The 15537-nt window shown below is 47.5% G+C and overlaps 2 protein-coding genes and 1 pseudogene across 3 annotated transcripts in view; 1 reads left to right on the plus strand and 2 right to left on the minus strand.

Annotated features, from left to right (window-relative positions):
- The window catches only part of Epg5 (ectopic P-granules autophagy protein 5 homolog), a 92839-nt gene extending 91874 nt beyond the window's left edge, over positions 1-965 (plus strand). Inside the window, exon 44 of the mRNA XM_021214342.2 lies at positions 228-965. Within this exon, the coding sequence (XP_021070001.1) occupies positions 228-410 (183 nt within the window). The 3' untranslated portion in view covers positions 411-965. The remainder of the gene's footprint in view (positions 1-227) is intronic.
- A 3503-nt stretch (positions 966-4468) lies between these two features.
- On the minus strand, positions 4469-5456 carry LOC110333366 (annotated as a pseudogene). The gene has a single exon (XR_002381074.1). The product of XR_002381074.1 is annotated as a proline/serine-rich coiled-coil protein 1 pseudogene (transcript).
- Positions 5457-12529: 7073 nt separating this feature from the next.
- Siglec15 (sialic acid binding Ig like lectin 15) overlaps positions 12530-15537 on the minus strand; it is a 13462-nt gene continuing 10454 nt past the window's right edge. Inside the window, exons 5-6 of the mRNA XM_021215111.1 lie at positions 14909-14939; positions 12530-12656 (exon numbers count right to left, since the gene is read on the minus strand). Coding sequence (XP_021070770.1) covers positions 12530-12656; positions 14909-14939 — 158 coding nt within the window. The remainder of the gene's footprint in view (positions 12657-14908; positions 14940-15537) is intronic.

Below are 15537 nucleotides of genomic sequence, written 5' to 3' on the forward strand. Positions count from 1 at the left end.
GTCACGCTAGCCTGGCACGGAAAGGCTGGGGATAACAGCACATAAGAGAGAAGGCTCCAGAGGTCATAGAGGGTGTGTGCAGCCTCTTCCACCACCTCGTGGTTGTGTCACCCAAAGCCTGCCTCCAGGACTGCTCCCAGGGAACGAGAGTGATGGCATGTGCTGCTGTGTGGCTGTCGGGTAGCACACATTCCCAGAGTAAGTCACCTGTCACATGTGTCTTGTAGGTGCTGACGGCTCTTGAGTCCATGGCGCTCAGTAAGCAGTATGTGGAGTACCAGGATCAGATCCTGCACGCCGTGCAGTTTATAAGGCATCCTGGCCACTGCCTTCAGAACGGGCAGAGCTTCCTGGCCCTTCTTGTCAACCGCCTCTATCCAGAAGTACACTATCTGGACAACATCCGGTAGTGAGCCTGAAGCCCTCGGAGCACCGTGTTGCCCTGAGTTGACATGATCTTTCCTCAGTTTACCACAGAGCTCAGTTCTGCCTGGAATCGACTGAGGGGCAGTTGGGAAGCTTCAGATAGTCCTGGGTGTGGACTTTACCTCTTCTGTCCAGTGGCCACTTTAGTGTGACTGTTCTTCCACCGGTGCAGCTAAGTTCCCGAGTACAGACCACTCACATTTGGGGAGTGTGCCTGTCTGCTCCCTAAGAACAGCACAGAAAGTGTTTGGTATGTCTGCACCTCTGTCTCCTTGCCTTGTTTAAATGTCAAGGCTCCTAATGTCAGATCTGACCACTTTGGGAGGCGTGAAGAGCCCTCTTTTGGAACTCCATTGTATTCTTCCGATGTAAAAATTCTGTATTTCTGAAATGTGGGGAAACACATCAGCTTTAAAGTGCTATGTTACTGCTCTTTGAGTGGAGAGAATACAATGGATTAATTCAGGAGTGTTAGCTGGGCAGTGGTGGCGCACGCCTTTAATCTCAGCACTTGGGAAGCAGAGGCAGCGTTCAAGGCCAGTCTAGTCTGCAAAGTGAGTTCCAGAACAGCCAGGGCTATACAGATAAACCCTGTATTGAAAAAAAAAATTAAATAAATAAATAAAATAAAAATAAAAAATTGAGGAGTGGAGGCACACACCTGTCCTCTGAGCACATGGGTGGCTGACTGAAGAGGGGGGATCACAAGGCTGACGCAGCATGAGGTGTATATCAAGAGCATCTCAACAAACAGAGCGAAGAAGCTGAATTCAAATGAGTCCTATGAAGACATATCACTTAACCCTGACCACAGTGGCCAGCACAGATGGTGACACATCCTCTGGAATCGAACTTGTCTGAAGTGATGTGCCAGTGTGCCCCATGCCAGTGTGTTTTATTCTGTTGTGTTCTGGTAGTGGGAGCATAGACAGCACTGACCACAACTGCCAGGGCCCTGGAATCCTTTGGGTCTCCTCATTCACAATGTTTTATTGGCCCTGTCTATGTGGAATTCCGACTCTTGTTATAAGTGAGAGCGCTCTGCAGATCCTACCATCAAAGGACACTGGGGACTTTGTACTTCTTCCTTAGGTAAATCAGATGAAGCTCATGAACACACTGGAGCATATGTCCAGAGAGAAGGGCCAGGTCACAGGAATCTGAGAAGTTTGGCTTTTTGTGAGTAGCTCCATGCCTTCTGTCATTGCTGAGTCCCCATTACCTGTCTGACACAATGCTCTGCTCCCTTCAGACCTCCTGCTCATGTCGCTCCCTGTAGAGTTCCTAATTTGACTTTTGTCAGAATAGTCCTACTTCTCAAAAATGGCGCCAAATGCGTTTTGCAGGTCCAGCTTAAAATACGTCTCCTTTTTTTGTTTTTTTGTTTGTTTGTTTGTTTTTTTAATGGGTTTAGGCCTAGAAATATCTGTGTAAAATCTGAGTGGCCACCAAGAGCCTTGACTAAAGATGGGATATATATATATATATATATATATATATATATATATATATATATATATATACAGTTATTGGGGTTCCTTCCCTGCATTTGGAAGCTTGCAGGAACTTCTTATTGGACAGAACAAGTCTGCCTGGTAGACATGTCTTGGAACACTGATAAAGGACGACCCTATTCAGTGGCACAAAGTATCATTGTCCAGGAGTCTGTCTCAGCCGTCTTTATTTCTGCTTCTCTCTGCTTTCCAGGTCTTGTCATCCCCTCTCCAGTAGAAGAAAACTTTAGAAACTGTAGACAGTTGAACAAGCACCAGAGGTTCTGTGGCCAGGAAACAAACTGTTTTTGTGTGCTTTCTCCAAGGAGAACCAAGTTACCAATATCCTAGAATGTGAAATGTTTGAGTCATAGTGTGTACAGTTTAGAGAATCAATTAATTTTGAAAGTTTATAATATTTGTAAATTTTATCTGTAAAAAGTATAAACAATAAAATCAACCTTTGATTGTAACTGATGAATCTGAATTGAAGGCTAATGTAGATTTTTATGACTGATAATAAATTTATTTGATTTTGTAACTGGTTGGTAAAATTGCCACTATTTTCATCCATGCTTAACATCTGAGAGTTATTAGCCTCAGATTCTATGAGAAACACAGGGCTAAGTCTTTAAAACTATGTGATAATTCAGAACAAAGAAGGCTGCCTGCGGACAGGCTGGCAGGCTACTGGAAGATAAACCCGGCTTTGCTAGGAAATTGGTTCTCTTTAAGAGTGCAAGTCATGACATCAGAGACAGTGATGGGCCCTTGATGTACTTGTCACCAAGCAAGGCCGTGGCTGAGCAGTATGGAAGGTGGACATCGCAGACTCCGGAGCCTCCTGCAGCGTCCCAGATACAGATGAGAGTGTTGGTCTCAGTGGAAGTGCCTCTGTCTCTCCAGGCATTGCGCACCTCCTTGGAGTGCACATGTGGCAGGGAGAGGTGGGACTGGCCTTCCTTGCTCTACAGCCCCACTGGAACAGGTGACGGCAGCCCAGTGGGATGGTGGCTGTAAAGGCCAACACCCACTGTACACACCTCTAAAACTCCTGCACGCTTGACCTTGTCTCTAAACATGACGGGCAGGTGTCTTGCAGGTTATGCCTCCACCTCTCGTGTGTCTTTTGGTTTTTTTTTGGTGTCAGTGAACGTGACGTATAGACTCTCCTGTAACTAGCCAGTAGTCTTTCTCCAAGGCCAGCCGGCTAAGCTCTGATGAGTTTAAGCACTTTGTCTGAATCAAGCTGATGACACTGGTTTTCAAAGGTATTTTCTACAAATTGTTTCTTCTGAAGCAGGGGCCAGTGTCTAGGAGCGTGGGCAGAGTCGAGGCACATATAAATACCTCCGTTCAACCTCTCCCCAACCTGGCCAGTGTCTTGGAGTCCACTCCAGCCCAAGCTTGGCTATGCCAGGGTCCTCTGGTTCTGCATATCTTGAGCGAGAATGGTCCCTTGTAACCTTGCCTGTTGGTTGTGGATCTGCATGGAACATTCAGAAAGGACCTGTTCTCATTACCTCAAGACATTCCTCCTGTCCCATCTCCTTAGTCCTCTCTAAGTGGCCAGAGTCCTTAGTCAGCTTTGAACGTGGTATCCGCTAAAACTGCTCTTGGGGGCAAAGTGCCCAAGTCGGTCCACACTACTGTGCCAAGGAGTAGCAGCCCCAGAACTGCGCATACTCCGCCCTCACAGATCCTCACAAGGGGAGAGAGCATCCTTGCCAGTTTCGTCCCTGGTGCTTTGTCGCCTTATTCTGGACCCTGCCCTAGAGTTGTTACCTGCTTTGGGCCAAGCAGAGCAAATGGCTCTAGCACTCACTTGGACAGCATTGGTTCCCATTGTCCTTTGTAGTTGGCACGTTAACCTAGCATTGAGTTAAACCACAGGTCTCTTTCTTTAATAGCGGTCACTGCCCGAGTTTTTTGAACTTCATCTCAGATTGTACCTGCTCTTTTTTTTTTTTAATTCATTTATTTAAGAAAAAATATGAAGATGTGAGTAAGCTTATAACTGATTGGCCTGTGAGAAGTCATAGAATTCATAGGAAACAAGTTCTGCACATCAGCTGTCCTCCTGCCCTTGCCAAACAGACCAGAATCTAGTGTAGGAACAAGTCAGGAAGACCTATCCTAGAGAACTGAGCCGGCCGGCTCCTGAGGCCGCTCGTATGGGAATGGCCAGTGAACCGTGGTCCGGGCAGAAGATCAAGCTCTCTAGTCCTGACCACAAGGTGGAAGGAGACAGACAGGTCACTCTGCCTGCATTTATTATCTTGTTTGTGAATTTCTCCACGGGCAGATGACCTCTGCCCCTCTCGTCTTCTTTCAGGGCAGGGTAGGGTGGGGTTGAGTCTCCTCAAGTTCAAGGCACCCGATCCTCCATAGTCTCTACTTCAGAGGTCAGCCCCGGAGGTCATCTCTTCCTCCCATCTCTGGGCACAGAGCTACTGGAGTTAGGGACCGCTGGCAGAGGAGAGTCCAGACTTTGATGGCTAAGATGGTAGTGGCTTGCTATTGAGTCTTCGTTTGCTGCCCTGCTCTTCTTACCTAGTTAGTCCAGGGACTGCAGCTTTCCTGAGGGGCTGCATCCTGCCTCGAGCGGCACTGGTGGTTGGAAGATTTGCTTTCTGGGAAACAGAGGCTCTGTGCCCTACGGCACTTGGATGCCCTTTCTGAGTTGAGAGAGAATCTGGAGCTAGGGCACCTTTTCCAGGTGGTATATTCCGCCCAGTGAGTGGCACTCGGGTGGCAGGCTTGGGGATGGCTGAGGGGACGGGGAGTCGACTGGAAGACTTGGCAGTTGCTCCCTGGAGCCAGGATGAACCTTGGGAGTTGCTAGCTGAGGACTGTGGAACTGGTCTGACAGGAATTGGTGGGCTTGCTGTTGTCCGGGCAGAAGAGTTGGTTGTGCAAGAGGAGAGCGCCCTGGGCTTTGGGATGCAGGGAACAGATTGCACGTGGGTGATTCCTTCTTTATGCTAGAGGGCTTCTTTCCAGATGCCACCCGGACAGGCCTGGCTGACCCCTTTTTATCACTGCTCTGCAGCCCGGTTAGGCTGCTTGGAGGTGGGGTACTCCAAGAACTCACAGTGGGCAGCAGATCTCACAGGGCTGTCCTTCAGGACGAAGGTCTCCCGCCGAGGGCTGGGCTTCCCTCTGGGGCTGGGCCTTCCAGGGTCTGTACCAGCCCTCTCCAGATCTTTCAGGGCACAGCTGAGCTGCCAGGCGGTTGGCTTCATCGAGGATTTCCTCCAGTTTCTCTGGGCTGAGTGGGCCCAAGCTGAACCAATCACCCTGGAGGGCAGGAGCTACTTCATTTGGGTTACTCCGATGGGCAAGGCCCCGTCGAAGTGGTTTCTCTGGACTCACTAATACTGTTATATCTTCTTCCTCATGGCTGTCAGATGGGGACAGCCCTCTGAAGTCCAAGGTCTTGTCCATGATGAACTTGATATCCTCTTTCAGATCCTCCATGCTCAGCCAGCATAAGCGAGTCAGCTTAGACTTCGCCTCACAGTCTACGCAGGAAGCTTTTCTTCTACAATCTCCCAGTTCCCGGGCTGCTCTTTAGTTAGCTAAACTTCACAGTTCATTTTAAAGTACTAGCTCATATTAGGTGAGGCTCTTAGAGCCAGGGTCCTAAACAGACTGTTGTGCAGGAGTCACGTGGCCAGGAGCAGGTCATGTGCTTATCCACAGTCTCCTTCACTCTGCACAGGTTCCTGATTCCTCGTGAGGATAACATGTGAAAAGAAAACTTACACTACTCATATTTTACTAATGAAAGTGCTCATGTTGGTTATAACTTATTTTTCAGTGTGTCACGCAGTACCGTGAGCACTGAAGAGAAGCTTGCTTTCCGTGGTTTGAGATAATTTATATCGGAGATCAGTACTGTGGCGTGTTCGCCTCAGCTAGTGTGACCTTTACAACCAGTTTTACTCCTGCCTTCTTGCTCCCTCTCCAGTCTCTTGCCCCTCCCCCCCTCCACATGCTTATGGCTGGCCTCTACTTCTCTACTTTTCTTCTCTGTCTCTCTGTCTCCGTCTCTCTCTACTACCCTCTCAACTCCCCTCCCCATGCCCTGAATAAACTCTATTCTATACTAAACAAAAACAGAAAACAAACAAAAAAACAGTTTTATTTTGGTCATTTAACTGTGCAATATTTACTTCTTGTTCGTTGTTTAGTATTTTCCATGCTCGTACAAAGGACACTTTTTTTTTTTCTTTAATGATGGTGAGAAACTGAAAGCTGTGAGAATTAGTTAAGTGAAATTCTGCAATTAAAGGACATTGTGATTTCCCATGCTGAACCTGTTTTCATTGTTTACAGCAAGCTGCTTGGCAGGGCTTCTCATACATAAATCACATTAAGAGAACTTTTAAGTTAGTTGATCTGTGATGGCTAGGTCTTTGTTTTGTTTTAATATTTCACCACAATGGTAAGACCTCCAGTTTCAAAGAGAAAATTTCTAACTCAATGTGTGTAGGGGGCTGGAGGGGGGCCAGGGGGCAGTTAGGAACTGGTACGACAGGAAATCATCAAATCAGAAGAACCCTCAATGGCTCGACTATGTAAGGTGGCCTTGACCTGTGCAGGAAGGTCTCGGAAGCTGCGCAGAGGCTCCCAAGGTCTGTGATGAACAGAAATGTTTGTGAGTGCTGAGAGGCAAGAATGTCTGCCATGGAAATCTGCCTTCAGTGTTGGGGCGCTGTGGCTCCTCCTTTGCTCCCAGGGTTGTGGACACAAGATACACCTGGAATGGGCCAAGCTGTAGTTGGAGGATTGGCACATTCCTTGTAGGATTAACTAACAATGATTTGTGATTCTCCAGTGACAGAGCCACCTGGGTATGGGGTATGTCTTCCCATCTTCCTGTGGGACCAGTTCCATTTTCCAGAAGAATCACAGGGCTTAAGGGGTTGAAGAACCAGAAGGTTCCAGATGTGTACCACACTGGGAAGTGCTGTCTTGAAAGCAATTTGTCATTGGGATCCTCCCCTCCCCAGAGGCCTACCAGAGGGGAGTCCAGCCCCCAGTGTGATGACTTCAACTATTGCTTGTGTCTCTTTCTGGTCCCTGCTTGCCAGTGGACAATCTGAGCCTGCCCAGAGGTCAGATTTGGGAGGACAGATATCTCATCCCATCTAGGTCATGGTGACAGCTCAGAGGAGATGGTCACAGGCTAGTCCACCAATGTGCTTTCTGGAAACCCGTCACGAGGCTGCCCTGTGCAGAATGGCAGTCTAATAAAGGAGATGGCAGCTCTCCTCGGGCTCCCTGCCGCCCATCACCGGAACCACCGCCATGGGGTGTCCCCCTGAGGACTGCTGCTTTCAAGAAGGTTACTGCCCATAAGTCAGTCAGCAGAGACCACCACCGTGGTCAGAGCCCAGCCCACCAGAGAGCAAACAGACTTCAGCTGGCCTCAGAACCAGCTGGGTTCTGACCTCTGACCGTATACAAACTGAAGGATACAATTTGAGGAATATAGGGAAAATGGAAATATGGATTGTAAGGTAGATTTACTAAATGTAACAGACAGGACACGGTGCACAAGTTCTTCAAGGTATTTAGGTTCATGAAGAAGCATGACATGTGCTGCTTACTTGCAAATGGTTCAGCCAAACATGCAGCAAGCAAACAGAAGCCTGTGAGTGATGTGGAATGGAGGTGCTGGGCACGTGGGTGGATTTTTCCAGCTTGTTTGTTTGCTTGTTTGTATGTTTGTTTAGGGAGGGTGGTTGAAAAAGATTTTAAGCCTTGGGAGTAAAGTCTCCCAGAGATATTGCTTAAAGATCTAGTCCCTTCCCTTCCCCATGGGTCGGTAGGGCTAGCTGATGCTCAGCATAGATATTTAACCAACTCCCTAGGTATCCCGACACAGGTACCCCTTGGGTCTCACTAGGAAGGTGATGGATGAAAAGACTGCCCAGCAGTCCCAAGAGGCTAGCTAGCACCATACTCAGCCCCTTGAGGGCCAACTTCCGCCAAGGATGAAACGGGTCCCCAGACCTGAGAACAACTCCAGGATGAAAGTACCATTCAGGACATAAAACTCAGCACGTAGACAGTACCGCCTGCTAAAACAAAAACAAAGACCTAATCCATCAATGTCCATGGTTGTGGGAAAGTCTCTAAATGTACTGACCTTGCTTTTGGGCTAACTGTTGTTGTTAACTGAAGCATGACAACCCAGAATATGGTTCTCTTGCTTAAAAGTTCACCATGAGAATGGCTTGATGCTACACTGGGATCCTGAGCACCCTGTAGAGTTGCCGGCTGGATAACAGACTTTTTATTGGCTTAAACCCATGTCCTGGCCCACAGCAGGCAGCACCCTCCATCCAGGAGTGTTCTGTCCACTTTGGCCACACCCTGCCTCTCCCTTCATGTTCCAGAAACTACTAACTGCGTCTGTACCATGCCATCTCTGCTTGGGTTGTATCTGTGCTGCAAATACCCCTTGTTCTTACTTTCAGTCTCTACTCTACCCATGGTCTCCCCCATCAGCATAGCCAACCCATTACCATGTTCACATATGCTCTTCCAGGAAGCCTTCGCAAGACTGGGTTAGCTTTATAAGCGTGCTTTTGGACTCACAGTGTATATCCAACCTTGAGAGTTTCTGGAAGGGCTTATTGTGCGGTCAACTCTTCTCAGTGTTCTCAAAAATGTCTCTAGTGTTCCTCACATACCGTTTAGGGCTGTATTGTCTGTTCTCTTGGGTGAACAGTAGGATGTCTCAGAGAGGACTCTTTTGACCTTCAGCCTAGCAGTTCATGTCAGTGATGGATTCCTGCTCTCGGGGGTTCCCAGTTAACAGTGAATCTCCCTGCCAGTCAGCCATGGACATGGGATGGGTGTGATGACTACTCTTGGTTGTCATCTTACTACATATGGTCTTAATAGAACCCAAGTGGCTGGGCACACCTGCGAGAGAGATTTTCTTAACTAAATCATTGGAACTGGGAAGACCCACCACTTTTAATCTGGATCTTTTGAGGTAGAAAGTTCTACCTTTAATCTGGGCCACATCTTCTGCTGGCAGCTTACAGAAAGACATGGAAGATAGATGTTTTCTCTCTTACCCTGCTTGCTCTTGCTTGCGAGTCCATTCTTCCACTGCGTTAGAGCCCACGTCTTCGGATTCTGATGCATACTGAAGACTACCTGAGACGTCCTGCCTCACAGACTGAACTAGTGGATTCTCCAGCTTTCTTTGGGTAGACACGCATTGTTGGACTAGCTAGACCACAGCCTGTGAGCCTCCTCCTTTCTCTCCCTTTCCCTCACCCCTCTTCATATATTTATCCCATAAATTCTGTCCCTCTGAAGAGCACTGACTGATACAGTGCAAAACAAGGACCATTTCCAGCCAGTATGATTTTAGGGCTTGTTGGTGCAGTGCAGCCTGGCTCATCCTGACTGAGAATGGCACCTTCTTCAGTTTCACCACCTGAATACCAATTCCCAACACAACACAGTAGGTAATCAGTAATGAGTAGAATTGTCTTGGCTCTGAAAACAGCTCCAAAGACCAAAGATATTCTAATCCACGTCCTAAGCACATCCCTCTGTTCTTCCTTGGTGATACAAGGCCCTTGACAGAACTGCTATAACGCTCCCATCTGCAAGCGGGTCCAGATGTCAGCCCCTGTTCTTTCTTTTCTTTCTTTTTTTTATTTTTATTAGATATTTTCTTTATTTACAGTTTAAATGTTATCCCCTTTCCTAGTTTCCCCTCCAAAAATCCCCTAACCCCTCTCTGCCTCCTCCTGTTCCCCAACCCACCGACTCCTGATTCCTGGCCCTGGCATTCCCCTATACTGGGGCATAGAACCTTCACAAGACCAAGGGCCTCTCCTCCCATTGATGACCAACTAGGCCATTCTTCTCTGCTATACATGCAGTTAGAGCCATGAGTCCCACCATGTGTTTTCTTTGATTGGTGGTTTAGTCCCATGGAGCTCTGGGAGTACTGGTTAATTCATATTGTTGTTCCTCCTATAGGGCTGCAAACCCCTTCAGCTCCTTGGGTACTTTTTCTAGCTCCTTCATTGGGGATCCTGTGTTTCATCCAATGGATGACTGTGAGCATCCACTTCTGAATTTGTCAGGCACTAGCAGAGCCTCTCAGGAGACAGCTTTATCAGGCTCCTGTCTGCAAGCTCTTGTTGGCATCTGCAATAGTGTCTGGGTTTGGTGGTTGTTTTTTGGATGGATCCCCAGATGGGACAGTCTCTGGATGGTCATTCCTTCAGTTTCTGCTTGAAACTTTGTCTCTGTAACTCCTTCCATGGGTATTTTGTTCCCCTTCTAAGAAGGATCATCAGATCCTACTACAAAAGCCTATACTCAACAAAACTGGAAAATCCGGAAGAAATGGACAATTTTCTAGACAGATACCAGGTACCAAAGTTAAATCAGGAGCAGATTAATGATCTNAACAGTCCCATATCCCCTAAAGAAATAGAAACAGTCTTTAATAGTCTCTCAACCAAAAAAAAGCCCAGGACCAGATGGGTTTTAATGCAGAGTTCTATCAGACCTTCAAAGAAGACCTAATTCCAACTCTCCTCAAACTTTCCACAAAATAAAACAGAAGGTACACTACCTAATTGGTTCTATGAAGCCACAATTACTCTGATCCCTAAACCACACAAAGACCCAACAAAGAGAGAGAACTTCAGACCAATTTCCCTTATGAATATTGATGCAAAAATACTCAATAAAATTCTTGAAAACTGAATCCAAGAACACATCAAAATAATCATCCATCATGATCAAGTAGGCTTCATTCCAGGGATGCAAGGATGGTTCAATATACCAAAGTCCATCAAGGTAATCCACTACATAAACAAACTCAAAGACAAAAACCACACGATCATCTTATTAGATGTTGAGAAAGCATTTGACAAAATCCAACACCCGTTCATGATAAAAGTCTTGGAAAGATCAGGAATTCAAGGTCCATATCTAAACATAAAAAAGCAATATACAGCAAACCAGTAGCTAACATCAAACTAAATGGAAGCAATCCCACTAAAATCAGGGACTAGACAAGGCTGCCCACTCTATCCCTACCTATTCAATATAGTACTTGAAGTCCTAGCCAGAGCAATTAGACAACAAAAGGAGATCAAGGGGATCCAAATTGGAAAGGAAGAAGTCAAAATATCACTATTTGCAGATGATATGATAGTATACATAAGTGACCCTAAAAATTCCACCAGAGAACTCCTAAACCTGATAAACAACTTCAGTGAAGTAACTGGATAGAAAATAAACTCAAACAAATCAGTAGCCTTTCTCTACACAAAGGATAAACAGGCTGAGAAAGAAATAAGGGAAACAACACCCTTTACAATAGTCACAAATAATATAAAATACCTTGGTGTGACTCTAACTAAGCAAGTGAAAGATCTTCATGATAAGAACTTCAAGTCTCTGAAGAAAGAAATCGAAGAAGATCTCAGAAGATGGAAAGATCACCCCTGTGCTTTCTTAACAGCTCTCAATGGAACCTGAAATAACTAAGATCTGTCATTGCCCTTGGCCGAGCTCAGCCTTGGCTGAAGCTCTGGGGCAGTGGGAAGCCTGAAACCAATTGCCCTCAACATACAGGTGCAGTCCCCAGAAAAACACGGTCTTTATTAGCCTCCTGTCATGTGGCTTACTTGGTCCCAAGTACACCTCTCTCCTTTAATAGGACCATCAAATGCACATAGAAGTGTAAATAAGGAAAGTACCACTCTTGAAGTTAGCCTGGCTGGGCTTGGGCAAGTGGGGAGACACTGCCAGATCTCCTGGAGCTTCACATCCTGGGAGGGAGTGCACTCCCCGAGAGAGGTCAGAGCCACAGCTGCCTTAACCACTGGGACCCAAAGCTCCTTTAGGTCTCCCCGGTTTTGACATATGGCTTTCAAATGCTTTGAGACTATGGGTCTTCAGTCTCCTTCTCTTGGTGGGCCCCAGATTAAGGAAGTGTGGGTCAGCTGATATGCTCACAGGTGGGTAGAGGGCTGGAACCGTCTGTGGGATCTCAGGAGGCAGGGGCTCCACACTTCTTGCTCTGACATTTCCAGGCTTTGCTGTAGCTCTGATCAGTTTGCACAGCTCCAGTCTCAGGCAGTTCTCTGGAGGGCTTTGTTCTCTACAGGGCTGGGCAGTGCCACACCTACCTAAGAATTTAGCAATCCAGAGGTCCACCTTTGAGCTAGAGTTGGAGTTTATGCAGGTCTTTCAGATCTTGGGTTTCTTCAGCTGAACCGCAGATAGGTGAAGGAAGTGTCCTGGTTCGCACTGGAAGTCCATGGCAGAGCAGACTGGAGCCTGGACCTCTAGACATTATGGTTAGTTTCCTGTCTGTTTTACTACGTAGATCTAAGAATAAAACAGGGGAGTTTTTCCAGAAATTTCATGCTGAGGCTCGTGTGGGGGCATACATATACACCCAGATTGCTGGCTCCACTGTTTTAATACCGCGGGGCTCTGAACCTCTGTGAGCAGGGTCCTGGTCCCCTTGGATGTCACCTGGCCCACAGCTGCTAAGGAACCTGAGAATTACGAGCTGTACAGGTCTAGCCTGGTACTGTCCTTTATTTTTCATGATGAATGACTGGATGGGGGTGGCTGAGGAGTTCCTCACAGCAAACACGTGGCAGCTGGTGGCCTGGGGGGCTCCTCTGGCTCAAATTTTCATAATTGGACTCCTGAGCCTGAGACCTGTAGACAGAAGAAAATGGACTTACCACCCAATATGTGGTGAAGTCCTTGACTTTCCAAGCTTGTGCCCCAACAACAGGTCAAGGAAGATACCATATGGGAGGCTGTGGGATTGATCAGTGTAAGACAGGGGGATGCTGCTGGTGACAGCTTCCTTGATCAGTTGCCATCTCCTACGAAGGGATGCTGTCAGAGGTTTCAGACCCCAGCTCCATGTCCTCAATCTCCTCACATCTGACCGCTTCCCAGACATCCCTACCTCCAGCCTCCCACCCACTGTGGGAGACAAAGCACACACCCCTCCATTACTCCATTCCCTCCTGGTCTCTGGTCAACTCTAACTCTGGATATCTTGCTTCCCTCCCTTCACCTCAGAGAGTCCCTTCTCCTGGTTGCTGCCAGAACAGAAGAAACAGCAGCTGCTCTCTGGGACTACTTCTTGGGCCCTTCTGTTCAGATTCAACCTCTCATGTATGACCCCAAAGCATTCTGATTTCCACCTCACCTAGAATTATCCCAACCTTGCCATCTTAACCCACATTTCCATGCCCCCCCCCATGTGTGTTCATTCCAAATTCCACCTGACCTTTCTACTTACGGTTTTCTGTTGCAGGATATTTGATCACACTGTGAACCCTGAGAGATTGTGTTATTTACTGGAAAAAAAACCCCTGTTTCTAGTTATGGTGTAGCTCAACCCTTAGTCCACACCTTTAATCCCAAACAATGAAGGTGAAGTAAGTTTGTAGAAGGAAGCATGCATGTTTGAAAGTTAAGTCTAATTGAGTGGCAGACAAAGTGATGAGTCAGAGAAAGATTTGACAGAATAGGATACGCCCAACTCTCATGAGGAGAGAGAGGAAAAGGAAGGTACTTAAGGGAGCAGTGCAGAGAGAGGAAGAGAGAGAGAGAGAGAGAGAGAGAGAGAGAGAGAGAGAGAGAGCAAGCAGTTTAACTGGGAGAGTTGTACAGACACAGGTTGAAGAAAGAACAAGCAAGCTAGACACGGGTGAAGACAGGACAAGTCAGAGAAGAAGGAACCAGAAGGTTAGAATAGATTGCCAGACTTAGACACCAAGCAGAGCAAAAAAGTCAGAGGCCAAGAGAGAAGTCAGATTGTATCAGTCAGCTGGGAGAGGCGTTTGAGCCAGAACAGCTGAGTTGAATTAGTCAGCCAGAGCTCAGAAAGAGCTAGAAAGGGTGAGCTTATTCAGCAGTGAGTCTCAGAGCCTGAAAACATTCTAGGCCTAGATTAGACTGTACGAAGGCTAGAGGCTTCCAGAACTAGGCCTAGGTTAGCAGATGGAGGCAGTGAGCCTCAGAGACGACAGTTACTTCAGGAGAATAGAAGATCCTTTTACAGTTTTCACTCTTGGGATATCCCTATCACCTTGGCCACCCTAGGTTCCAGCCTTCAGCTTGGTGTCTTTAGGGCCATGTCTTCAAAGAAAATATCCAGGTCTAAAGCAGTCATGGCCACCTGGCTACCCACTGGGCACTGCTTTATCACTAGCTTTACGGATCTCAGATGGTCTTGCTATGTTTGTGCAAAACTGTACGCATTGGAGAGTAAGCTTGGATTTCCAGTCTCTATCACACATGTCATTGCCTGCTAGATTGTAGGTATTCGGTAAATATTTGTTAGGTGAGCGTACAGCAGGCAGTGTTGTAACTCTGGTCTTGTTGCATCAAGGAACAAGGAAATGCATATGTGGCGGGCTGTCAAGACTTGAGCAGCTGGAAAGAGTGTGCTCCCAGCCAGCACCGGGCATAGCACTCCGGAGCTGAGTTCTTTCTCCCTCAACAAGGGCCCTTGCTGGCGTAGACACTGAAGAGGAAAGAGTGGACTCTGGGTTAATGTCTTTCTAGATCCTTCATCTAAGCCAGGCTCTTGGTGATTTTGTTTGGAAGCAGTCAGCATTAAGCATGGAGGATGAGTCTTCCTACAGTGGCACCCTTTCTGGGGCTAATTTCTAGAAAGCTGGGGGGCAACAGGAGGACGAAGCTTGGTGGAATTCACTTCTGGGGTCATAAGCGCCTTGTGTACTGGATGCAGTAACAAGTTAGCCTGGCCCACTCTGTGCTGTGCTGGATGGAGGGAGGGGCAGGGTGCTTCGGGTATGGTCCAGCCTACTACCCTAGCCTTGCCCTATGCCTGCTTTTTCTCTGAGGACTCCCAGTTCTGAGAAACTGGCATCCCTGGGCCAATGAGATAGGCAGAGGTGGGTGGGGGAAGGGCAGTGAGTACTTACCGTGGAGGGGTGTCCTGGGGGACCAGGTGATCTGTGTGAGGGACAGGGAGAAAGAGGAGGTGTGAATTTGCACAGTGGTCTCCAGCCTACCTGTCGGCTGCACACTCTGCCCTGCCCCATGGTGAGTGGCAGTCCCCATGAAATGTGCAGTGTGCAGCAGATGGATCGCCAGCTGGAGTGACTTAACCTGATGGGGTTAACTTGACGTGGTCCGGCAGAACACAACTGCCTTTCTGGGGACCCTGAAACACAACATGTTTGATAAGTTTGAGGAACCAGCAAGAATGGCAGGGTCACAGCAAGGATGGCAGCTGGGGCCCCGGAGACAAATTCTGTGTTGTGTCCCTGGAGAGTTGGAGGCTAACCTTATTGGTTGGCCAGAACTGAGAAGTCGGGGTGCTCAGCAGATGCCCCATCAAGGTCAGGGACAGCACTAATGGAGAGACTCTCTAAAAGTAACCTGGGTTCCCAGGCCAGGTGTGCCATTTATGATTTCCAAGCTCCTGTGTCCTGAAGGTTTTGTTTTTTTTTTTTTTTTTTTTTTTTTTTTAGCCTTCCTTACTTATTAAGACCAGAGATTTGCATGATAACCCCGTTCCCTGTCTCCTGAAATTTCTGCCTTCTGCAGT

Source organism: Mus pahari, chromosome 15 (genome assembly GCF_900095145.1).
Source record: "Mus pahari chromosome 15, PAHARI_EIJ_v1.1, whole genome shotgun sequence".
Classification (NCBI taxonomy): domain Eukaryota; kingdom Metazoa; phylum Chordata; class Mammalia; order Rodentia; family Muridae; genus Mus; species Mus pahari.